The sequence below is a fragment of the Hippichthys cyanospilos genome, chromosome 2 (assembly GCF_059441005.1).
Source record: "Hippichthys cyanospilos isolate Australia breed blue-spotted pipefish chromosome 2, RoL_Hcya_1.0, whole genome shotgun sequence".
Classification (NCBI taxonomy): Eukaryota; Metazoa; Chordata; class Actinopteri; order Syngnathiformes; family Syngnathidae; genus Hippichthys; species Hippichthys cyanospilos.
Window position 1 is genome coordinate 29,279,064 of NC_142370.1, and position 27,243 is coordinate 29,306,306.

A 27,243-nucleotide genomic window follows, 5' to 3' on the forward strand; every position below is an offset into this window, starting at 1 on the left:
CTGAGTGTGCATAGAGAACCCACGCGGGCTCAGGGAGAACATGCAAACTCCACACAGGATGGCTGGAGTGAGGTGGATTTGAACTTGGGACTCTGAACTGTGAGTCAGACGTGCTAACCACTCTTCCACTGAAGACTCTCTAACTCTGAAATTAACATTCAAAATTATCATTGGATGCCAATGTACTAACCTTAGCAGGCTTTTATTTTGAAAGGTTTTCCTCTGATCCAGCTTGACTCATCTTGGCGACTGATATTATATATATATATATATATATATATATATATATATATATATATATATATATATATATATATATATATATATATATATATATATATATATATATATATATATATATATATATATATATATATATATATATATATATATATATATATATATATATATATATATATATATATATATATACAGTATATATAGGTAGAATTCAGAATTTGAAAGAGCGCAACTTCCCGTGTGCAGACATAATTTGCCTGAATGTGCGCACAGATCCGGAATTCAAATGAGAGACGCGATGAAAGTGGCGTCTACACAAGCATATCGACAAGAAGTGTATCACAAGAATCTCTTTGGGGATGATTCCAAAAAAACAGCTTGAAGTGATTAAAACGTGATCAAATGGAGCAGTTCGGCGCTTTGCTCATCCTGTGACAGTGCCGCTTGGCTCATTATCACCTCCACTGTCTCATTTCACACACTCAAATTGGGTGAATGCCCGCGACGTGTCCACCTGCGGCCGCCGCCTTCACACTGAGGAAAAAAAGCGCTTGCGCTCTGACGGCTTGGGTCCGAGACACCCGACGCGGCGGCCGCGGCCCAACGGCCCTCCAAAGGCGCCCATCAGATAAGGCCCGTCCTCGACATGCGGGCGGAAGCCAGCTGGACCGCCACCAGATAGAAGAAAAGCCTTGTTGTGACAAAAACAAACATCAGCCAGAGGGGCCAGACGTCCAGATCCAATTTCCTTTGGCTTAGCCTTACAGCATATTAATCGCACATTTGAAGTCTTGAGCGGGCCAAATATGAAAGCAGCCCTTCAAGCAAAAGTGACAGCTCCGTTTAGCTGCTGAAGCCAGAATAGGAAAAGCCGGGACATCACTGGAGCAAAGTGGAGAGGCTTTGAGAGCAAAGGCAACACATGAGAGGAGGAAAGAGGAGCAGGCCTCCCGCTTCTCCCATCTCGAGGCTTTGAGCCACTTTTCAGTGCGACTCCATTAGCACATGATGTTAATCTGGCATTATTGCGATTCACGAGCCATTGAGGAGGCTTTTACTTTTAGTTTTTTTGAGCAAAATTTTGAGCACATTCTATAGACTAAATTTTAAAGGACTACTCAAATCCCCCAAATATAAGACACACTTTTATCCCCCAAAATGAAGACCAAAAGTATAGGTTCAAGGAAGACTGATTCATCAGCCACATTGGCCAAGGTTTGGCGCCCATGTGTGCATTTTCATATCTTTTACGAAATAATTACCGCAACGGGGCGATCTAGAGCAGACCGAACCAACATCCGAGCCCATCCTTGTTCACACACAGGAATATTACTAAAACAGAGAGGATCAATAAGAGTGGCAAGGCATGAAGCCGAGTGCTCCAGTTAGAAAACACACTAAAGATATTCCATTTGACTAATCAATTTTGGTCTTTTGCATATACACATAATCATGAACTTGGTGGAACGCGAATGTGCACAACTTTGGGTATTTATGGCAAAATTAACTCAAGCTGCGTCGCGAGGATTAGGAAAACCAACTGCTTGGAGCGCGTTCAACGTTACACTGGCGCTGCGTTCACTGACCGCTCACAATGTGGGAAATCCAAAACACTTCAATATATAACTTTCAGATATGAACCCACGAACATAGAATTTACAAAGACAAGATTTATTCTGTTTCGCTATAGTTTATGCATTGTCGCCAAACTCTTGGTGCATCTGATACACAGTAACAGAAAATATCAGAATTTGACCCCCAAATTACAGGTGCGTAGTATTCAAAGGTGCATCCTATATTTGGGGATTTACGGTACATACCCATAGTTAACTGTCGAAAATTTAAACTCACGATCGAGACCCTTTAAATTTAAGGTGGGTTATTTTGTCATTTTTTTAAATAGACAATATATTGAAAACAAAACAGAGGTGTGACTCACGAGCTTTTGGGGTTGATTGCTCCCGTCTGCCCACAATCGTAGATGACGACGTTTCCAGACACCATCGATGTGCCGTTCACTTTGATCGCCACAGAAACGGTCACGTGATCTGCCAAAAATCAAAGAAACAAAACTTGGACTTTAAACCTCCTACACACAACGGGCGTATGTCACAAGTTCATCTCAAGCCACTCGAAGCTGAATCTCAAATGTCAAGAAACATGAAAACTCAACAAGGCTGAAAGCAATTTGGAAAAGGTGACTTTCAACAGATGAATTTAGTTTGTGTTGAGTCACAAGCACACACACACGTGCAGACACACACTTTCTAAAGAGTAATGCGGATGTGATTCACACCTTGGTTTTTTTTTTGGATTAGTCTGGATAAATACAATTTGAATCCATTTTAAGGGATGAAATAAACTTATCAAACATTTGTGTAAAGGTTTGATTCATTTAAAAACAGTCCCGTGGAAAATCTTCATACAAAACTAATGAATACTGATTTAAAATCAGTGTTATTTTAAACTTAACATTCAGAGCTTTTTCCTAACTTGCTGAAAGGGATTAACCATTTAGTTTGCTGTTTTTGCCAGTAAAATGTTAATATTTTGGCTATCATTTATTTGATAAACGATTACCTTACTAAATTATTATAATCATGTACGATTAATAATTTTAAAAACAGTTTTTCCTACTTGCTGTTGACTGGAAAAGACAACATCTGTGTTCAGCGCTTGGCTAACAACCAATAATGACACAGGTGTTGGTCATGTGACATTTATAAACTGAACTGTGATTGACCTGAACCTTCAGCCCATAATTTAACTCATTAAATTGACAAATTAATAAAATTATTGAATTTATTGCCCAACCCAACTGCATTCTCATTAACCCTTGAGGTATAATGTTACAAATTATGAAAATTGAAATTGATTGTGATATGATATTATAAAAGAATCAATGGAGAGAAAAACACTAGGTTGAAATTTGTAGCAGATGATTAAAACATGTAAAATTTTAAAATGAAATGGTTCTGACATTTCTGTGTGATTGCAGCTGGATGTAAAAATTTCATGTGAAAAAAAAAGTCCAAATTTTGGACCATATTAATCCATTAAAATTATAATTTTTGAAATTTATTTTAATAGGATTCATGACGTTGATTTTCCTGCAATTTTTGCTACATTCCATTGAGCGGTGGTCAAACTTTGTCAGCAAACAGAAAATTCTTTGTTGACTTGTGTTTCACCTTAAGAGAATAGATGGCGGTAGAGACCAGTTAATGGCTATGTCTTCGAGTGTCATCACGTCACAGACTACATGTGTGGATAGAACTGATGCCACCGAACAGTTTGAGTGGTTGAAAAAAAATATTCATAAAACTTTAATTATTGCACCTCACGACCTCTACGAGTATCTCACCTGCGCCCGGGAGGATAGGCCGGTAGTTCTCCCGAGACAGGAGGGGACAGGTCTGGATCTGAGCGGGGCCTCGGCCCAGGTGCAAGGTGGCGGCCGTCCACAGTCCCGGACCGTATTCGCACTCCACCCGGAAGCCCACTAGGTCGGGGACCACGCCGTTGATGAGGATGCCCAAGTCCTGCAGGCCACAAATGCACGTCTTTTGACTCCCTTTTATGAGCTGTCAAAATCATTCGATTAATCGACAAGAAATCGACAATCGTTGTAATCATTAGGTAATCCTTTAGAACTATTGTTTAATTTAAAATGGTCTTCTGATTTCAGCCTCTCAGCCATAATTATTCTCTGATCCTTTGTGTTTAAAAAAACAAAAAAACAAAGACATTTTCAAACATCTGCTTTTACTTTAGGAAACGCTGACCAGTAAGTGAATCAGTTTCAAAAGGTTTGGTGAGTACAACACCCATCCCCCTTGTGGGGCATTGCGCTGCTGTTAAGCAGATTTAATTTGTGTTTTTTTTTCCCATTAAACAATACTAAATAAACAGTAATTGGCTAATAAACAATATTCGGGGAAAATCTTTTCAAATACACTTTCATGCAAAATGAAACTTTAACTGTTCGATTAATCAAAGACTGATTGACTGATTATTACTATTCATAATAATAATAATAATAATAAGATTGTTACTATGCTGTTTGTTGATTGATTGATTAAACATACAGTATAAACACAAATTTCGTCAAGATAAACAAAATCTGAAGAAAATATCATCACTACATCAATTTTTCCTTAGCATTATTAACACTCTGAGTAACAACAAAAGAACACATCGAAATCCTAATTGCACGAATTATTTGATATATTGATACAGCGATTAGATAATATTTTTTCTATTTATAGTTGGGCTGTCCATATTTATTAAATATCCACCAACAAGAGCAGCGTTGCCAATCTCGCCGTATGACAAAAAAGGCATTCCCTCTTCCGTTTTAATCAGTACAACTCCCAACACTTTATATGTTCAAGAGGAATAGAAACTAATTGATAGAATCATCAATTCTAAAAACATTCGATAGCCCTATTCTAAAAACACGGCGAGCTGCTATTTTTCCTCTCTGAATGCATGGACCTGATGAAAGGGTGTGATGAAATGAGACAAGGATTAGATGAGAATCATAACGCCTCTCTGATGTGACTCCACTTCAGCATAGTGATTTCAGCGCGGGGAAAGATGGGGCGACTGAGACCAAATGCCCCAAGGCTGGAAAAGTATCAAAAGAAACACGTGTCTTCAAAAGCTGCCTCCTCTATTGTTGGCCGGCCTTGATCCTTTCCTGGTCAAGGCTGCCACTTCCTGCCTGCCGCTTCCTGTTTGGGGAGACGAGCTTGCGCTGGACTTCCTGCGGCTCCGCTAGGGTTAGCGTGCGCTGGACAGTCCCCGCCCCGACTGACCCACATAAGCGACTAATCCGCCAGTAATGAAGCAATTAATGACATGTCATGGTGCAGCCTCCTCTAATTACGGGCCGGAATGGAGGCTCGCACGGATTCCTCCGGTGCGAGAGCTCAGCCGGCTAATTGTCACATTGTTATTGATGATGCCGCAGGTACAGGGCTGCAATTCCACAAAATTCGACACCAGCACGTCCTCGCCTTCATCCTGCCCGCCTGACTGCCTGCTCGCATTTAAATCAGACGAGGGCGTGTGTCACCGTCTCCATTTTTCCCAGCTCCCGCTGCCGACAACACATCGCTGAAGCGTATCATAACGGATTTAGCCACAAAAACGAAATCAGCCCCTAAATCACATCTATGTGTGACAACTCATCATGGCTTCGATTCATTTCAGAACGGTCGCAGAGGAAAACATGCAGACGACTGCGACTCATTTCCTGCCATTGTGCCAAAAAAAAAAGCACAGACAGACTATATATATCAGATAACCTTCAAGAGTCCCACAATGGGGAAATTTACACTTAACGGGCGCCAGGTTTTGGATTGTGTGCGCTGCTTGCAGCAGGTGTGAAAGGACCCGAGATTATTTAAGTAACATTTGCATTTGTTTGAACCCTTTGACCTCTGTGGAGTATTTTGGCCAATCTGATTTTTAAATCAAAAGGAAAGCATTGAAAGAAGATGCTGGGGGGGGCTGAAATTTCACCCAGATGGCGGCATCATATCAAAAGCTGAAATGGCACGACCAACCTAGTTATCACACTTGTAAGTAGTAAATAATGGAAGTAGAATGTGTAACAATTTGTCCCAAAAAATTAACGGTCAGCCATGGTATTGTAATCAAAGCCAAACGTTGTCAGGAAGTCAGCTAATCCTTCAAAATAAACTGTTCTTCTGGTGCAAATAACATGACGGCATTAGTACGCTTTCAACACTAAACCGGTTTGGTAATCTTTGGTTCTCAGAGTAAGTAGGCTGCCATTTCAGCAACATGGTGCTGTAATGAAATCAATTTCGTTCAACACGGTGTTGTTTTCAAAAGAAGTTTTAACTGTCAAAAAAACCTTTTTTTTCTTGAATGACTTCCTTTTTTTCTTCTTCTTCTTTTCAGTGCGACATCATGCGGGCGACCAAAATAGCTAGGCACGACCGGTAGACTGCAAACGACACATCGAGCACTCGTTTTCACAGTATACATTTATGGCTAACCATTTTAAGCCACAAAAATTGATTTTTTTTTTCAAAAATTTCTGGCACCCATCCATCCATTCATTAGTATTGAAATGTTCACATTTTGTGTATGATTTATTAGAAAACAAATTTTCTTTACTAAATTATTATAATAATGTACAATTAATACCTTACTTTTTTTTTTACTTTCTCTCAACTGAAAATTACATCATCTGTGCTTAAAACTCAGGTAATGACCAATCATGACTCATTTGTAGGTCATGTGACATTCATAAGTTTTTCTGTGATAGATTGGTCATTTACGTAAGCCTTCAGCCCATGTGATGTAATTTTCAGTTGAAAGCATGTGAAAAAAGTTTTTACAAGTATTAATTGTATGTGAAAAATAATTTGGCTTCAAACGAAATCCTTCAATCCCAAAAATGTAATTTTACGTTTTAAAGAGTTCAGAAATTCAATCCCAGTTGCTTATATTTTTGTCTAACATTTTCAAGTGTTATGCAAAAAGAGTCTCGAAAATGGCTGGTACTATAGGCAAAATAATAACCTTTTATTCCTAAAAAAGGGTTCATAATTGGACATTCTCTTTAAATGTAACAATTAAGTAGTTAGTACCTATTGTAAACATTTCTTGTAAACCACACATCCAGCCACTTTTGTAAAATCCTGATCTCACAATTCTACAAACTTTGAAATTTTACTTACCAATTACCACCTAGATTCAGATTTTATTCTCTCTTTGCAGAATGTGCACACGAAAACGCCTTTGCATGCTAATCCTAATAGCATACTTCTATATGAAGCAGACACAAGGCCTGAAATTAGAGGTTTCCAATGAAACCTTTTGAAGTCGCACAAGTGCAAGCTCGTCCACGCTGTCTGGACTTTGTGTGACTCGTATTAGGCAAAGCGCAGCACAGGTGTTGCCAGTAACAAGCGTGCCACTGTTGGAGCGCCGCTAGAGCCTCAGGCCGCGGCAACTCAACGCAGGCCAGCCATCATTCATGTGATTATTCACAAGGGTCCTTTCTATGCTGTGCCGTTTGCGTCACGGGGTCAGCCTTTCATAACTTTCGCCCCCAAAATCAATGTATCCACAGATCAGTAGCCACGTTTCAAGTCTCAATTAGAACGCTTGTTGTTAGAGCTCGAACGATGTTGGCAGACGGGATCTTGCAGCGTTATAAAGGTTTTTCCGTGACAGGCGACCATGTTCCGGAGCCAGTGACGGGTGCCCTTTTGACCTTCAATGCTGTTGCAAGTATACGCAAGCAAAGATTCCCTCGGTGACCCAAAAAAAACGGGATTTTTGAATTGCGTGGCGATGCTGCGAGACAATGAACTTCAATAAGTAAATACTTCATCATTTTAGTAGCCATGAATCAATGGAATGGACAACAACGTGCGCTCCATCAAAACACGCAATAAAATGCAATAAAAATAAAATAAAAATTGCAATAAAATGTTGAATTATTAACTTTGAAGGGACTGGATCTACCCTAAAGAAAAAAACAACAGGACGACCAAGAAGTGATTGTACTCCATTATTTTATTTTTTTTAAATTTAAATGAAAAATGTAAAAAATTTAGTGCAATTTTCTACAGCAGATTTCAAGAATGTATTCATACAAGAGGGCGTCATCTACAGGTTGTAATTTTTAAAAATGGAAAGGTTAGTCATTTATTCTTAAATGGCAAGTTTTAAGGTTTCAATAACTATAAATAACATATTTCTTCCATCACTTTTGATTTCATAGTATTGTTAAAAATTTCCCATTTTATTGGATCATCTGTATTTTCACGGCAACTAATTGCAGAGCAATGTTAATGTTGGTTCAAATTGACACATCTGAACGTTAAAGTAAATGTTGACTGTAGTTTTTGAGTCAGAGACTTCCGCTTGGCTAATGTAGCATCAACATATCCAATAAAGTAGCATTTGTATGCATTTTACTTTGTGACTGAGACATCATTGCTGCACTTGAAAAATGAACAGATTTCATTGGTTTAGGACACGCTTGGGTGATTAAATATGCCCTCAGGTCAAACTGACCCAGAAAGTTATTACTATTCCAGAGAAACAACTTTAAATTCACAAGTACAGGAATATATGTATACAGTATTGTCTTTGTTACTTTGTGAGTGACTTTCCAAACAAAACAAAAAAACACATTTTTGACACTTCTAGATGAATACACAATCCTTCAGATCAAATTGACCTTGAGGCAATATTCCTGTTTATAAGAAAGGAACAGTATTTACCGTTAAAAATATAAATATTGGATTTCGATCATACACGTTTCAATCACGTTTGGGTGACTAAAATTGTCGTGGGTCCAAATGACCAGGGGACATTATTGCTATTTCTTGCGAACAAACATATCGGGGGGGTTAATGCGATAGATGACACATTTGAATACTGAATGGTCCTAAAATTTATCAGCAAAAAGTAAAGTGAGTGGTGTCTGAAATGAAGTCACCTTAACTTTAGCCATTATTGACATGTGCAAAGCTTATTGTCAATAACTTGTTGCCAGGATAATCATCCCGACTTGTGCGATAAAGGTCATAGACAGTCTCTATGGATATTTGAGGAATTGAAGTGTGTGTGTTTTTGTACCTTGATGTCTGCAGCAATGCTGATCTCCGGGGGCGTCAAGGTCATGGAAGGACATTGCTGGGGGCCTTCACTCATGGCGATCCACGCGCGTGCCAACCCTCCCTGGGCACACTCCTTCTGGATGCTACACCTGGCAAACGGCCCAAGCAAGCCCTTCAGCTCAAAGTCAACACATTTCACACCCATTTCTCAACAGAGCCCTCCTCAGAATGTCTTTCATTTGAAATGAGGCGCCTATCTCACCAGTTTAAATGAAATTGTGTAAAGTAGTTGTATTATTATTAGCGTATTTTTTACAGTATATGGAGCACCGGAATATAAGGCGCACATTCAACGAATGGCCGATTTTAAAAGTATGTAGGGCGCACCACTTTATAAGGCGCATAGAATAGAAGCTGCAGTAGTTGCTGGGCTTGCGTTATGCATCTAGATGCAACAAAATCAGATTAAGTCAGTCAAACTTTATTAATAGAAAAATAAAGTTAATTTGTGGAAAGGGCTATCTGAAGAATGGGAAAAAAATACATCTTTATTACATTAAAAGACTGTTTAGATCAATGCCAAGACCAATCAAGAGTTTAGAAGAATATATTGATGATTCCGTTTTTGGGGCCAACTTACAACCAAAAACCTTAAAATACATTGTTTTGTTGATTTAAAAGCAGTTTGGATTTATTTAATAGAATCACATTTTCTTTTTACAAAAACTCTGTTTTTGAGCCTTGTCTCCTTATAAATTGCTAAAAAATTGGAGCATTTATAGCATATGAAAATTTCAAACAGGGTGTTACAATTTTTTTTTTCCAATACATTTCTAATGGAAATTCAGAGGTAAAAAATGAAGAATTAACATAGCGTTATTTCATATTTTTGTCCCGCCAAAAATGAAAACTCTGTACTGTATAAGGCGCACCATATTATAAGGCGCACTGTCATCTTATGAGAAAACTGGGGGCTTTTAGGTGCGCCTTATAGTGCGGAAAATATGGTATTATTATTTTTTTTGCGATAGATATTTCTGCAGATTGATTAATACTGTTTTATTTCTATTCAATGTTTTTTGGTCGTTTTTTCACGTCGTATTGCTTGTGTGATTCTGATCAACTTGAAAAAAGAGCGCCTCGAATGGAAATGTTAAATCTATGCAAACCCTCTGAGCAAAGGCGCATTCTCTCACTGGGCAGCACAGCACATGTCACATAAGCTGTTTGATCAACACTCTCGATCTTCCTCCTCCTCATCATCATCATCATCCTCATCGGCACAATCCCAATCGAGACGGAGCGGCTGATGGCCCGAATTCCGCCTTCGGCGCTCTGCCCATTCTCCCGCCTGCCGGAAACGCTCCAAGCTCCTGTGATGCAGCTCACCTGTCACTTTGCCGCCACAACCTTGACTCTGGGTCACACGCATCGCTATGGTAACCCATCCCAGGGGCGCTGCCATCACAGACTGCTTGCCAGAATGGAAACTGGGGAAACGAGTCATTGTGAAATAACCCCCCCCTTACTGCTTCACTAACTGTGCGTGTGCGAGCACAAATGAATTTCTTGGACAGAAAATATGACTATGGATCAGCCGCGGCATTGCCAGAACGCCATGGGCCGCAGACACTTTTGACTTGTGCCTCGCTAATGAACTTGACTGTCTGTTGCTGCTGGCACTCGCCTGACTTCATCTGCAGTACAAAGTGACCTCACATGGAGGAGACCCCATTCACTATATACCAACACACAGTATCACCCAGTTGCCCCCCCCCTCCCCCCCACGCTTCCCACCCCCTCCCCCTTCAGTGAGTGTGCGTGACTGCACGCTTGAGCTTGCGTCTGAGGATTCACGTCCCTTTAGAAGCGAAGGGCTGAGAATGGCCATGAGGTCAGCCGCTTGCCGTGCTAAAAATAGCTCTAAGTGGCTCTGAAAGCCACAAAAAATCCCCTCCGCATGAATAATCTCATAAATTCCCAGTGCTGTTTTGGCAAAAGCAACAGTTGCATTTGAACAGACAGTCGGCCGACTACGTGTTGAAGCGGGTTCAGATGCCGTCACCTCATCCTCGATCGACCGTTCGATCGGCGCTCTCCACCAATTTCACTCATATCGTGAGGTAGACGGGCCCGATAGGCTCCTGTTGTGAGTACGAGGGCAAGTTCAAGAGCGGAAGGGGGACGTAAGAATTCTTTATAAGAAGGAGCTTGCCTACCACAGCAGCAGCTCAGTTTTAGCCTACCACATAAATGCGAAGCACCCAGATTCAATTACAGCCACTGCTAACGATAGTGAAAAAAATGTAAAGTGGCGAGCCATAGCAAAGCTCACTGCCAAATTTAACTCATGAATTCATTCCATATTCCTTCTGATGATTGAAGCTAAAGGTTGCAGTCTGCACTTGGGACTAGTCTCAAATACAGCTAATGATTTTTTTAAATGGTATTTTATCAAATATTTGATACGCCACAATAACAAAAAAAATTAAAAAATGTCTGTAGTTGAGGCTTTTTTAGAATAATCAGTTACTGATCTTTATTCAGTCTTTATTTTTTTTTAAATCTCTTGATAGCATTAGGTAAAAACATTGTTCCCACAACTGAACAGGGATATGCCCATCAACAACTTGTAGCATAAAGAAAACAGATGCTATCTTTTGAGCTTTTTGCTTACAAGTACTGTACATTTCAACTCATTCACAAGTACGTTTGAACACATTTGAAAATACATTTGAAAAAGTTTGCCAAAAATATTTACTATTATTGGTACCTCCTCACTTTCAAGTTCCTCACAGCTGAAACTTTGGGGTCAGATTTTGCAATTGGAGGCAGATGTCATCAAATCTCAACAAGAGGCAAATGCATGCACATGTGCAGATGCCCTTTTCTCCTGATGGGAGAGCAAGAGGAAGTCAGCCTCCAGCTTCAGGCCAATGGCAGACATCTTTTGCCGTTTTCCATTGACATGTTCCAGTCAAGCAACCATCAGATTAGATCTGAGTGCCCTGCTGAAGAAAACGACGCCTTTCATCTTGAAAGAAAGCAACATGCAGAACATCAACAAATACTATGTGATGTGGCTTGCAAGGTGAACAAACAGAAGGATCAGTTCCGCTTCTTCCCAAAAATGAATCAACATTGCAGTAGACGAGCAAGCTTACAAATGTGACGGAACACAGTAAACGTATGCAGCTAAAATAGAACCAGCGAAAACGCATCACCTCCTGCTTGCGCGCGCGCGTCAGATAAGGTGGGAAGCCAGCGAGACTGCGAAACAGCAGGGGAACATACTGTATCAGCTGGTGCACGCACGCACACACAGATAAGGAGGATGGCTTGTTCACAGCAAATAGCGTATGTGACGCATGATTTGATTCCAACAAAGATAGTGAAGTGTGCCCAGCATGAAATGTGATTAGCGGGTTTGATGTTCCGCAGGCGGGGCAGGCCTGCCTTTGCAGACGACGACCCCCCCCAGACATGTTTCGGCGCTGGCGGTGCACGGCCGCGCGCCGGGTGTCGTCAGAGTCTTGAGAAAATCAAGCAGATGCCCATGGAGACAGTGGCGCCTTCTGGGACGATTGTTTGCTTGGCGCTGTTGGGGTCTGGAGATAGGCAGCCCAGCTAGCCCCCCCCCCCACCCCCCCACAGTGGCTAACCTCTCAGAGGCCGCCGACGCCGGCTGACATCAAACGCACACCCATGACATCAGCTTCCAGACAGCCGTGCACTCTTGGTGGCACGCGCATGCACACGCAGACGGGCTCACACACTTTGACATTTGCTTGTCAAAAGAGCCAGTGTGCGCCCCCCCTCTTCCTCCACCGCCACCATCAGCACAATCAACGCGCCTTTGTGGAGGAGAGAGAGGAGGAGGAGGAGGAGGATGCGAGGTCTGCGGGGACAGATGTGGAGAATGACAGAGGGATGGCCAAATTCTTAAAGCTACAGAAAAATATGGAGGTCATGTGAACCCGCACGAGAAAGGAAGACAAAGATGGAATCACCAGCGTGACAGGAAGGCAGTGAAGCGGGGAAGGGACGACGCATCGTCAAATCAGAAGAGGAAGCAAGATGACCGTCTTGACTGCTCGTCACTCTCCCGGTTCCTCGTCACTTCCACTCCTCCGGCCCCGAAATGCCCGTGGCAGCGCCAAAGCCTCGGCAGCTGTGACGCAATTCAGCACAAAAGGTGCTAGCTGGTTTGATGGCAAAGGCAGTGCAAGCTAGTGGTTTTCCTCACAACACGCGCCTCAGGCGACGTCAATCAAGAGCAAGCCGGCAGCCCACCCGTCGCCAATCTTCCCAACCACCCGCAAGGATTCTTCGCTCAACACAATCCAACTGGGGTCCGTCAGTCTTGAGTGCGATCGATCATATTAATCACTAGCACGCAATTGAACGACTTTGTGACGACGTTCGTATTTGATTGCAAAGATCCATCGTTGGGCCTCTTGTCGCAACAGGGAACAACCCATCGGAGGGCTTCTGGATTATTTTCACCGAATGATGTGGTGACTTAAGGGACTCGTGATGTGAAATTGCAATTTAAAGTGCACTTTGGCGCAATCCAAATGCAGTTTGCTTTCACTAATCAAGCCATCTGTCATGAAGAGGCAAAAAACAGAAGAATTGATGTTGCTGACACGATATTTATCTCACCCTTAGGTTTGACGCTTCAGAAAAGAAGTCTTGGTCAGCACCATGAAATAGGAAAAAAAACCCTGTGAGAATCCTTCGCACCACAACCTAACCATGGTGGACCAAGCCAGTGATCAGATCTCATATCACTCTACATTCAGATTTGCCCACAGAAATCGGTCCTTGGGTCGCAATTGGAAACCACCAGTCTGGGGACTTCGGGTTAAGGGACTCTTGACGTGGAATTGCAATAAAAGTATACTCTTGCCATATTCAAATGCATCCTATCCTGGGCTAGACTCCGAGTCATGCAAGCCCTCACCATCTGAGTGAAGGCTGGCCAGCAACAAGTGAGAAGAAGCACCTGTGGCTAAAGAGGAAGTCTGGTAGGGTTTTAGACTTTCTGGACCTGCATTTCCCATCTGTCTGTCTGTTAGGGACGTACGTATAGGGAGGCACTAGAATGCAAAGATTTTGGACTCAATGGCAGAACGTGCAGTAAACTTGTTTCCATTCAAAAGAATAATTAAGTATATGGAGAGGATGACTAGCAGGAGTGGGTGAGCATCCATGGCAGTTCATGGTGATGGCAGATGGTAGGGTGCGCTCTTACCTATTCTCCAAAGTGCACCATCCACAGTGGGCATCAGCCGCTCCCAAACAGTCGCCGCAGCTGCTCCACTGGTCGCATTGCGCCACTTTGACCCGCAGCATCTGCTCAAGCAGAAAGCACAAACCTCAGGAGGCGCCGCAAGCTAATGCCGGCCGCAACAAGATGATCACTCGCGCCACGGTTGTAGCGGACATTCTGCCAAGAGTCAAAAACGCTTCGATGGATGACTGTGGTAAAAAGACTCTTTGTCACGTCGCGAACCAAAAACGTGGCGCAATTCTGGCAGCCGTTGTCTTACATGGTGGGAGGTCATCACATAAAGATAGGTGCTGTCATTGGGGTCGAAGGTCATGATGTGGTGGACGGGTTCGCTCGCCGGCAGCTTCAGGGTCCGCTGACTGAGCGAGGACATGTTTGGCGTGAGGGTCACCTGTGAAAGACAAGTTTTGGAGCGTTACAAAAGTGAAGTGGCAGTCAAATGTGTGTCCTGATGATGATGTCACACATGCTACACAAACTCTCCCACGTCAATCTATGAGAAAACGAGCAAAGTAGCTTGGTGGAACGTGTGGAAGAGCGGTTCAAAAGTTTTCATGTCTGCCGTAGGCCCCAGGCCACACCACAAAATTGAAGTTCAACATCGATCAAAATCGCTTTTAATTGACTTCATCCAGGAAAGCAAAGAAGGCCTTCAAACACACACAAAGGCCCTTTGCTTTCCCTCTTTAAAAAATCAACATTTCCTTCATTATTCAGTCACGATTGTGATCTTGAACATTATTTCAGTGTCTGCACACTGCGGTGTGCGCAATCTTGTTCCATAACGCTCATTTGTCACCATGCTGACCTTCCACAAAAGGCCTCACATGTTCAGTACGCACATGCAAAAACACACACATGCACTCCAGCACAGGAAACAAAGCGTGCTGAGCGAGACTTCCTGTTTTCTCTGTCTCCCTGGCACCATCCGTATCTCTCTCTCTGCCTCTGTCTTGCACTTTTGCTCATTGTCTCTTTGCTTTTTGCTCTCTGTCCTTCTGTCTCTCTTTCTTACTCTCACACATTCTCTTTCTATTTGTCTGTTTCCATTGATGTTTATAGACTCTACTTTTTGGAGAAACGCAAAGCAGTAGGTACCAAAAAAAAAGCAAGAAAAGTAGAGCAGACTCAAGTCGGGTCGATTTCTAAGTGGAAACAATTTTTGTTGAGTCAAGTAGAGTACGCCAAAATAGCATAGCGTATAGTCAGTTCTGTCAATGGAAACAGACAACTTTTTTGAGAGCTTCAAAGCAGTGGGTACAAAAAAAGTGAGTAGAGTAGAGCAGAAAAGAGCCGGGTCGATTTCTTGGTGGAAACCGCTTTTGTTGAGTTGAGTAGAGTAGAGTAGAGTAGAGTAGAGTAGAGTAGAGTAGAGTAGAGTAAAGTAGAGTAGAGTAGAGTAGAGTAGAGTCAATAACATCAATGGAAACAAACTACGGTTTAAGAACTGCAAAGCAGTAGATACCAAAAAAGGTGAGTGGAGTAGAGTAGAGTAGAGCTGAGTAGAGTAGCATAGAGTTGATAACACCAATGAAACCAGAACTGCAAAGCAGTAGGTACCACAACAGGCGAGTAGAGTAGAGCAGAGTAGAAACGAGTCGATTTCTTGTGGAAACCGCTTTAAGTCGAGGAGACTAGAATAGTGTAGAGTAGAGTAGAGAACAGTAGAGTAGCATAGCGTAGAGTTGATAACGTGAATGGAAACGGACTACTTGTCTCTTTCGCGCTTGCACTCTCCTCTATCTTTGGTCTCTCTTTGTGTCTCTTTCTATCACTTTCTCCATTTCTGTCTGTCTATCTCGGTCTCTCTTGCGCTCTCTCTGGCTTCCTCGCTCTCATTTTTTGTCTCTTAGTCTGACTCTCTCTGTCAATGTCACTGAGTTTCTCTCAGTCTGCCTGTCTGTGTTTGTCTGTCTCTTTTTTTTCATCTCACTCTTGGACACTGTCTGTCTCTATCTTTGCTTCTCTCTCTCTCTCTCTCTCTCTCTCTCTCTCTCTCTCTCTCTCTCTCTCTCTCTCTCTCTCTCTCTCACCCTGGTTAATGTAAAATCTGAACTGGCTGTTTCCACGCACACCGTTATGACTCGTGGGGGTCCGGTCACCTGTTGCACGTCGTTATCAATCATCCGAGAAAGTAAACATATGCAAGGTGGTGCAGTGAAAAAAACCAACAGGCAACCCATCTGGACAAGAGCCAGGGTGTCAATACAAAATCACAAGCTGACAAAATCTTCATTTATCTCCCGTACATGAAACAGTCAAAGTCCTTACATTGTCTTTCTTTGGCTTCCAAAGAACTTTGTGTTTTTTCTCCTAGTGTGCAAATAATGAAACCCATCTGTCCCATGAACACATGACTAGCTTGTATCGAGTAAAATCCAAGTTTGCCTCCTTTGATGTTCTGTATGCACAGCAGCAAAGAAAAAAAAGTTTTGACTATTCTGCCATACAATGTTGCGAAAAGCAGTTTGGCAAAAGCCTTACAAGAGTGAGACATCATGCCTCTACTAATCCATCTATCGACTTGTGAGGAGTGTACAAGGACATGGAAGGGTGTAGGGAGGGTGTGCTCAAAAGCAAACTGTAAGTGAGCTATGATTGGGGGATTGAAGCACAAAAACACAAAACAACAAAGCTTGTCATTCCAAATGACTTGAGCGAGGGCTCGCCTTCTCCAAACGCAGCCAAAGAGCCGTGCTAACTTAATCTGCGCCAGCGTCGCCCCCCTCCGCGTCGGGTCCCGACTCCAAACCAAAGTTGCAGCCGCAATCACATTACGACTGCTTAACAGCACCATTAAGCTGGGCAACAGCCTGCCACTCGCTGTCCTGCGGGCAGCCGCGCGCGCGCGCACGCACACGCGCATGCACGCAAACCACCGACCTGCACCAGAGTGACCACAAGTATCGAGACGTGTTCAGTTATCAAGCGTCAGTTAGGCTCTTAGACTTCTTGGAATGTGACAGCTCCTGATTCATGCAAAAGGTAGCAATTGGAAATGAGTCCTATGTTCAAATAGCTTTCATAATGGGAGATTATTGACCATGAATGATCTACATCCATGTGAAGATTGGGATTTCTCACAATAATTCTCAACAATTCAACCAGGTAGGAAAGTGCTAAATATCATTATGCAATACTTCCGTTTCAGAAATCTCAGCAAGCGCTTTGTTTTTCAAATGATCAACATTCCTAGGAAATCACAATGTGCCTCGGCTGACTGATGAGCTATGTTTAGATCGATGCGCAAAAGGTTGCGCCCTTGCTTCTTGAAAAAAGCGGCCTCTCCTTTGTCTCGAGCCTTAGAGACCCTTGGAGCCCCTCGGCATCCCTCGGGGCCCTTTGGGGCCCTTCGAGGCCTTAAATTCTTCCTTGGCCTTTCCAAAGTCCATTGCAAGCTTGCATTGTGTGTGCGTGCATGCGTACATGCGCGCATGTGTGTGTGTGTGTGTCTGTGTATAATTACTCCTACGCTAGGCTAAGCTTGGTGAAGAAGAGCTTGTCTAGGGACTGCTGAAGGTCCCTAAATCATTTTGTCGTACGGTGAAAAAGTGCAGACTGAAATACCTAACCAAGTAAACCTAATTAACCTTTGACCCCCTCCTGGGTGCTGTGGGCCATTTAAAAGCTTGGATATGATTGTGACCATCATCTGAACAATTATGACACACATGCAAGAATAAAGGGCTTCTGTTTGTTTGTTTTTCACAACCAAAATAATGTCCAATTACTTTATCCAGGGCAAAAGTTATTGTGGTTTTTTTTTTTGTCTCCACAGTCATTCGTGTATGTAAATTAGGAACGGGGCTTGACTATTCATGACAGATACAACAGCAAATACCCCCTGCTGCTTCATGACATTTACTCCTCTTTCATTTCCTTTTCACACACAAAAAGTCACCTATTTGCATTTTTTGTGCTCAACTATTACACCATAAGATGTCAAAAGATGGCAACAAAGAATAGAACTTGATTTCAGAAAATCAGTAGTCCAATAATGGACAATTTGTGGTGCCTAGAAATAAAGAAAAGATGGAAGAATGCATAATAATTCTGAAAAAGTAATTACAGTCATAGTTTAGAGTATTTTTTTCTAATCACGTTAATCACATTTTTCATCTTTAATTTTATGCCTGATGCTTGCTCATTGATCCGTTTAATGGACCAGGATCCTTGTAAACAAATTTCAATAACAGCCTGAAGTTGTCATCTGATTGGCTGCCATTGTGTTTGGCATAATCTGATAGGCTTCTGTAATTAGTGGGAGGGCAACCTCGGGAACAGAAGAGCATGTGAAAGTTGTCAGTGCAATGCATGGTGAATGTCACTTTGAAAATGCCATGACAACTCCTTTGATAAAGCTTGCTTCCTGCAGAAGTAGCTCAAATTTAGCCTACCACATCAATGCAAAGCACCCAGCTTCAACTGTAGCCACAGTTAAGGATATAGCAACAAAGATGCCAAACTAAAAAGCCATAGCTAACCTCTCTGCCAAACAAAACCCAGGAACACCCAGTGTTTAGACAAGTCTGTGATGTAAAGGATGGACAATATTTTATTTTAACATTAATTTCAAACTATTTGGCAATTGACAAAAGAAAAAAAAAAAGCTAAATTTTTCCTTCTGGTTGAAACTGAAGGTTGCAACTAGCACTTGGGGATCATCTCAACTACAGCAGGAAGTAAATGTTTTTAACTGTTGTAAACAAATCTTTTGCTCTATCGCAATCACACAATTTACAGTATCTAATTTTAAAAAAATAGATTAATTAGATTATTTATTAGTGATCTTAATTAATCTCTCATTTTTAAAAATCTCTTGCCACCTGTCTGATTATTATTTCAAAGAAATTTAATGAAAAAATTAAGTTTTATACCTTTGACTTTCTTTTAAAAAAAATTGTCATTACAATAGAATAGCATTTTTCTCAAAAATATGAAACTCCCTAATTCCAAAGGCATTTAGGTATACCTCTGTTAGCCCCACTGAATACGAAAAGTCACCCAAAGGAACCCCTATATCCACCAATAGAAGAAATCAGGATTACTTCATGCTGTTCATTTCAATCAGGTGTGTCAGAGGAGTGAAAGGTCTCGGGGACGATAGTTGGTCACAGCTGGATTTCCTCCCACGCAGCTCAAGAAAGCAGAAGGCGGGATAGATTGCGGAACTTAATAGTGGCTTGCAATGCAAAAGGTCAGGAATTGGGAGTGTGAAGAGCACACTGGTGTCTCTTTTCCCTCCCCAGTCAGGGGTGACCGGGAATGCGCTTGAGACACAATGAAGGAATGCTGATTGTCTGAACTTGTTTTTGTTTCTCCACATGTCTGACACTCGCAACAAGGCTGCAAAGTGACTCAAAAGAGCCAACAGCTCTCAGCTGGCCTGATAGACGCAACTCACACGTTAGAAGGAGTGCATCAAGGGACGGGATGCCCCTTGAGAGATCTGGAATCCGGTTCATTTGGTTGGCTTGGTTTGTTCATCAAATTCTTCATCATTATTGTTATGGATGTCCCAATTGCATTTTTTTTTTTTGCAACCAAGTTCAAGTAAGTTCAAGAATCTCAAGAAGTCAATATCTTGATGATTTATCATTCATCAAAATGGTCTCAATGACCCAAATTATTATTATTTCTCATAACTAAATGTATCCCAACATGATGGATTCTTTTGTCTGGAGGCAGAAGTGGTTCAAACCAAGTTAACAAATCAACCAATAGCAGTTGAAAATCTTGTGATCTGCCCCATTTTCCGTCATTAGCTTGGGACTATCCTCACCCATCCATCCATCCATCCACCCATCCATCCATCCATCCATCCATCCATCCATCCATCCATCCATCCATCCATCCATCCATCCATCCATCCATCCATCATCATTTCATTCTTAATTCTAAGCATCGTTTTTATTGCTAATTCTAACAATTGTTTGGCCTTGAGTTCTCATCTATGGTGCTTTTTTTTTAGTCCAATTTCTTTGCTTGCTTATGCACTATGGACACTTCAAACATTCACTGTGTTCACAAGGCCCTTGAAGGGACTGGCAAAGGCACCATGTTTTCATCCTTTAGTTCGACCGTTTTATTTTACTTGAGAATAATTCTCTTCAAGGATCAAAGAACGCTAGTAGAACAGTCTTTGCTTCAAAATGGACTTTACTATAACTGATGAATGTACATTAAATCAAAGATTAGATTTTACAAGCCTTGTAAAAAAAGTGGAAAATTACATTCATTATGATTAATTACAAAAAAAGTGTTACGATTAATTACCGTATTTTCCGCACTATAAAGTGCACCTAAAAGCCCTATTTTTTTTAAAAAAGCTGATGGTGCGCCTTATAATCAAGTGTGCCTTATATATGGATCAATATTGAGATTGGGATTCGTAGATGGGAATGAACTGATAAAGTAAACTTTACCCGTTTCTTTTGTGTGTTTACAGTTGAACAAGGTTATTATTTGAGTTATTATTTTTATTACTTTGAGTATTACTATATTGTGATTGAAAAAGTTTTAAAATATTTCATTAATTGAGGGTGCGCCTTATAATCCGGTGCGCCTTATATATGGAAAAAGTTTTAATGATAGCCATCAATTGATGGTGCGCCTTATAATCCAGTGCGCCTTATAGTGCGGAAAATACGGTACTTCAAATAAATGTAATCGCTCGACAGCACTAGCTGTAGTTCGTCAATTTTCTTAACCGCTTATCCTCACTTGGGTCAAGGGCTTGCTGGAGCCAATCTCAGCTGTCTCCTGGCAGTAGGTGGGGACCACCCTGAACCGGTAGTCAGCCAATCGCAGGGCACACATAAACAACGATTCACATTTACAAACACAGCTAAGGGCAATTTGGAGTGTCCAATATACATATCACACGTGTTTTTGGAAATGTGGGCGGAAACTCAGCGTACCCAAAGACCCCAGAGAAAACACATGCTGGCATGGGGAGTACATGCAAACTCAACACAAGAAAGCCCTAGATAACTGGATTCGAACTCGGATTCCTTAACTGTGATGCGAATGTGCTAACGAGTGCGCCGCCGAGCCGCGATCATTATTATCATGGAAGTACTCATTAACATGATGGATGTCATGTCATTCGTGATCACCTCATTCACGACCAGCCCACTTCAAATGGATCTTTGACTCCTCGAGCCGACAATGGCAATAAATGACTCCTCAATTAGATGCCAATCAAGCAAACAATGCAATGTGTAAATGCGGCACGTATTTCAGAAGCAGCTCGCCGCCGTGGCGTCTTACTTTTCGAAGTCGTCCGTTGGAGGTTCCCAGAAAAAGCACGGTGCGGTTGAGCACGTGGTCCACAGCCACCGAGCTCAAGCCCTTGGACTGCAAGAGGGGAAGCGCCCTCAGGGGCCTGAGCAGAGCCAGGGGGTGCTGCAGGTGGGCAGCGCCGCAGTCCAGCTGCTCCGGCTGCAGCTGCAACACACACACACACACACATAAGAAAGTCCTCAGTTAGATGGAGCGGAGAAGCACATAAAGCGACTAACGAGCCCAGTGATGACAGCTGAGACAAGACATGGCAATGAGCTGCTCACGCTTCAAAATGCTTAAAAAGGGTCTTCACTCAACGCTTATCAAATTCTTGTTGTGGTCAGCAAAATCACGCAAGAACGGGCGGCGTCATCCACGGGGAATTTTACCAAGATGATAGCGAGGAGAGAAGCAAGTGGGCAGACTGAGGCCACATCCAGGCGATTGATTTAAAATACATTGAAACGGATTCTCTTATGTCTGTCCAAATGTTATGTCCTGGTTCAGAACAGAAAACCTCCATACCAATCCAAACACAACAAATACCGCGCTTTTTTTTCTATTTTTGATCATGTTTTTAAGTTCATGTTTTTGTTCCCCTTGTGTCAGTTTGTTGATAGTTTGATTGCATCCACCTGTTCTTGTAAACAGCTCCCTGCACCTATTGTGTCAAGCCCAGGTGTTCCTTGATGTCTTGTCAGTTTTTAGTGTATTTAGTTTCCTGTTTCCTTTGATTTATTGTAAGGTTCTCTAACAACTGAAACAAACCTTTCTGGTTTGAGCAGTCTTTTCTTATAATTAACCCGTAATTTTGGTTTTCTTTAAATGGGAATTGAACTTCAACCTTTATGTTCAGAGGGAGTGGTTATATCAAGAAGTGGAATATCAAGATGCATATAACATATGCAGGTTATAGGATGCTTGCATTCAAGCCAAATATGAAGATCCCCTTGTTGAACACAAAATATACTTATGAATTTTGGTGTTAATACATTTAAGTCCTGCAATTCTTTTTGGTCAAAATAGGAAATACTGGCTCTTCTCTAAACCAGATAAATTAACAGATTTTGAAATATATTTGTAACTCTTTGAATGAGCTAAACACAATTAATTTTTAACTATTTTGGACAAAATTTAGACTATTTTGGACATGGAAAACACACAAACTTTATCGACTATATTTGGATTGAATTTAGACATTATACAGGTTCTTGAATGATGTGGTCCCTTCGATTGGCTAGAAACCAGTCCAAGATGTCCCCTGCCCACTGCCTGGCTGGGATGGGCACCAGCAAGCCAGCTACCCTAGTGAGAATAAACGGCTACAGTTAATGGATGGATGATTAGCTAGCTTAATAGCTTCAATGACTATTTTTGGACTTTATTTTGACCAAATTGTGCAGGCTAAAACACAACCCAGTTTTCAACAATGAATTCTGGATTAAATTTGGACCACATTGACCAAGTATTTTCAGACTAAATCTGTAACACATTTGACGGGCTCTATCAAAACAGAGTTTACAAATACTATTTTCACAAATCAAGTCTAAGCTGGACAGACAAGTCACACTCTTTGTGTGGTTTTGCTCCAAAAAAAAAAGGTCAACAGAAGTGGTGTTTGATTATTTCTCAACAGATCTGGCTGAGTATTTGCTTTGGTCTGGCTGCTTAGTTGCACTTCAGCTTAGCCACAAGGAAGACCAAATTGCCAAAAGTGAAGACTTCCAGAAAAGTGTGATGTTTCACACGATGCCACCTGCTCTAAAATAGCGCAAATTAGCGGCGAAAAAAAGCTCCCGCATAGCAATCATCATAAATTGATTTGCTGTGGAAACTTTTCCAGGCCAAGCTCATTCCAACTTCCACAAAGATGGCGGCCACACGGCGTGTGACCGTGCAAAATGATCTCAGCCGACATGAAGATAAAGAAGACGGAGGGATGGCGTGAAATGGCCTTTGGGGAAAGATTGTGTTTGGTATGCATGAGGAATAAGCGTTGGGGCGGGACCAATCATGTTTGTCCATGTTAATCCTCAAGATGGCTTTTGACATTTTTTACATCCTCATGTTCAGTTTTTTTAGCGCGTTTGAGATGCCGTGGGCAGCGACGAGTTGACTAGCTCGAAGGCAAGCACCTTTAACAAAATTGAGCTGAAAGCTCCTGCAGCAGCACAAGTAGACTGGCAATCGTTTGCAAACAAATACTCGCAAGCTCAGAAGCCGCCGGGCCTTATTTGCCGCTTGTTTTGCACCTCATCTTCATCACCATCGTCATCGTCATCGCATTCCTGCGTGTGTTGTGGTTGTGCACTCCAGCATGTGATGATGCTCTCATGTCACACAGACAAATGAATTGAAGAGCACGCACTCTACTTGGAAGCGCAAGATAACATCTGAATTTGTGTGTGAAACAGACAATGCGAGTCTTTATTGGCCGCCATTTTTGCGGTCTCGTAAAACGCAAGCCGCAGAGACGCTGGCGGGAAGGAGCCAATAGCGAGCGCCATTCGCCGGGCTGCCGGAGGCGAGAGGCGGTTCCGGCCGGCCTTCCAGAACTGTTAGGCTTCGGGGACTGTAGCGCTTCCGCAATTTGGGGCAGTTGCGAGGAAGCGGCTCTGCTTGCTGCCGGCAAGGCGGCATCGGGCCAGCGACGTTAGCGTGGCGCAAGCAATGTCACTTTTTCACTAGAAATGGAGTCAAAGCTATTTGATGCATCTGGAAAAACGGATTTCAAAATTTAGCCTGGTGTATTTTTTTTTTTGTTCATTCATGCTGGACTTCAAAGATCCAAATTAGCTGGGCTGGAAGTTGTCCATGAAGAACAAGCCACTTACCACAATTATTAACATTTTTTTGTAGTTGGGCCAAACTGGACAATTAATAACAAAACAAACACAAATAGTCGTAATCCAGTCACACGGTGACTGAGCCTCACAATTGCTCTTATCTGGAAACAATTTCTTGAGGTGCCACGTTTGGTTTTGCTTGAACCTCAAACAATGTGCCGCGATTACCAAGAAAGAAGCAGATTGTGCTTGGCTCTATTAAAAATTAGGAAACAAGGGAAACAAGTAAAATGATTTGAGAGGCTCTTGGCAACCATCTGGCCTCATTTATTGGATGGATGTGCAATTTGGGGACTGAGACTCTCCCCGCTTGACTTTTTAACCACAGTTGGATATGAAATCATAACTATTTTCAAACACTTCAGCGGGATATGTACATTAATGTCGCTAGGTTCGGATTCATAACCTGAAAACTCGTTTTCGGTGAGCAGCTTCTAACCCAATGACATAGTTGTCAAACCTATCAATTATTCGTCTCTTGTCAAGTTTTTTTCTCGTCGTATGAGTGGCGGGCGTTCGCTTACCACCAGGTTCCACTTGCGAACGCAGGCGGCCCCGGAGCCTTGGATGACGCTGTCCAGCACCTGGACGTCACCGCTGGGCGAGTTGGAGCAGCTCCTGCGGCCTTGGCGGATCTCCTCCTCGATGTCGGCGAAGCTGAAGGCGCACAGCGCGGACTTGCCGTCCCCCTTAGAGAAGACGCCGAAGAGGAAGGCCTCCTGCACGGCCGGGTAGACGGACAGGAGGCGGTTGTAGATGTCGCCGTCGGCGCCGCACTGGAGAGGCAGTTGGATGTAGGACTCGGTGAGCTTCCTGCTTTCGGGCCCTCCGGACTTGGGCCCGGGGGCATCCAGGCAGATCCTGGCCAGGACGCTGTTGGCCTGGCTCTCCTTGTGGCCCGTCTTGGCGTCGTTGTTGAAGGCGATGTAAGAGTAGGTCTTATGGTGGAAGGCGCGCACGAAGTGGAGCTTATTTTTGCCCTTGGCCTCCTGCTTGATCTTGAAGACGTTGTCCTCGGAGGGGTTGATGTCGTAGGTGAAGAGTCTGGCCAGGTCGCGGACGTCGAAGGAACGGATGGCGATCTCCGGGGTGTTTTCGAAGCGCAGGTCTTCTTTGCTGTGGTTTTTGGGGAAGTAGCGCGTGCCGGCGCCGGTGTAGGTGGCCCCGACGAGCAAGCGGGTGTCCGCGCCGCCGGGGCCCCCGCCCAGGAGCAGCCCCACGGTGGACGCGTCGGGGTGGTTGGCGGCTACGTTCAGCATGCTGGGGAAGACGGTCTTCTCGCCGCGGGCAGGGAACTCCACGGCGATGCGCGAGATGTTGCCGATGTCGCGGAGCTCGCAGAAGCCCTGGTAGACGGAGCCGCAGGCCAGCACGACGCCCTGCCGGTGGTCAAGCAACAGCAGCTTGTTGTGATTGTCCGTGGGCGACTTGGGGTGCTGGCAAGGTGCTTGCGGGAGCTGCGGCGCGTGGCACAACAGGTTGTCCTCCACCGGCCCCGTGCGCCGCTGCGCCTCCACGCTCAGCGTGGCGTTCAGCTGGTACAGGCTGTTGACGGCCGCCACGTACACTCTGCCGGACGCCGGCTCCACCGCGAAATTATTGGTGCGGTTGGCGGCGGAGAACTGGTGCTGGACGCGCAGCGCGCTGGCGCTCCGGCGCGCCCCCAGGGCCAGCGCGCCGAGGAGCGCCAGAGCCACGGCCGTCGCCGCCGACCGACGAGGAGAAGAAGGATGGGGCATCTTTCCTTCTGGTCGGCTTCCGCGTCTTCTGGGCCGAGGGGCGCATCGAGCGTTGTCCCTTGCAGGGGCGACAATCCGGGAGGAAGGGACGCTTCCTGCCTCGCGCCTCCACCCGGAGTGACGCGATAAAGCGAGTCGTGCTTCCGCTGCCTGCCTAGATCGTCTCTGCTCTGGCCCCCTCTCTGCCCCCCCCCCCCCCTACGCGCGAGCGCGCCTCCGAGCCGAGCGAACGAGCCCAACCCGCTCGCCTTTCCCTCCTTCGACCGAGCCCAGGGCACAAAAAAAAAAAATGCAAATAGTATAACCCGGGCAGCAAAACTCCTAGAGGTCCATTTGCATTTGAAAAGACAGGGAATTTGGTCATTGGGCAAAAATTTAGACTTAATTATCTTGAATATTTTACTGTTGAGACTGGGACCAAATAGAATCTTTTTTTATGGTAATGTTGACTCTATGGACTCTGTATTGAGGTATGTCAGAAAAATTGCAGGACTGCTTGAGCTGACTTGTCTTTTCTAAGCTCAACTGAACTTCCAGTTGCTAGTGATGTTGCGTCATCAGCAGGTAAAAAAGTAGTGAGTGTAAGGCGCTTTAAGTACCTAGAAAAGCGTTATGAAAATGATAGTCTATTTACTAAGATTGGCGTCGTAACTGGCGGCTACGGCTCACGCTATGGTGTCACTGCCAAGGATGAACAAAGTGTTCGTGAAAAATAATTTTCAGACCGATTCGTTGAAATGATATAAATATCTGCTTAATCACATAAAACAAGCTGATACTTTCGTTCCAATTGGTTTCCGTTATTTTCTGTCTTTGCACGCATATTTGCTCTGACCTCGGAATTGGAATTATTGCAAGCAAGTGACATGTTCTTTTGATCACGCCCCAGATTGAAATGATGCAATTAGTGTGAAAATCACTTGATCATCACAGGCAGAAAGTTGTGCCCACTTGGCTCATTTTTGAAGATGACGGTAGGTCACGAGGTCGCCGTCACCACGCTGCTTTCGCTTCCAATTAAAGTGTAAACCGATGGCCACACGAGCGCTCCCCATTTCAACTTGTTAACACTCTCTAGTTGGTCTCACGACTCCTAAATATTCATGCGCTCCCACTCAGAGTTGTCATCTCTGGATGGCGAGCGCATATGCTCGCGCATTAGAATGGAAATTCGCGCTTTCAATTGTAGCGCACAAGATTTATCCTAGAAGAAATGTTAA

General features: G+C 43.3%; 1 protein-coding gene across 1 annotated transcript in view; it reads right to left on the reverse strand.

Moving 5' to 3' along the window:
* The window catches only part of plxnd1 (plexin D1), a 75,803-nt gene extending 49,628 nt beyond the window's left edge, over nt 1-26,175 (reverse strand). Inside the window, exons 1-7 of the mRNA XM_088408190.1 lie at nt 24,809-26,175; nt 21,424-21,600; nt 14,411-14,542; nt 14,113-14,213; nt 8,875-9,004; nt 3,605-3,782; nt 2,180-2,288 (exon numbers count right to left, since the gene is read on the reverse strand). Coding sequence (XP_088264316.1) covers nt 2,180-2,288; nt 3,605-3,782; nt 8,875-9,004; nt 14,113-14,213; nt 14,411-14,542; nt 21,424-21,600; nt 24,809-26,023 — 2,042 coding nt within the window. The 5' untranslated portion in view covers nt 26,024-26,175. The remainder of the gene's footprint in view (nt 1-2,179; nt 2,289-3,604; nt 3,783-8,874; nt 9,005-14,112; nt 14,214-14,410; nt 14,543-21,423; nt 21,601-24,808) is intronic.
* Nucleotides 26,176-27,243: the final 1,068 nt, after the last annotated feature.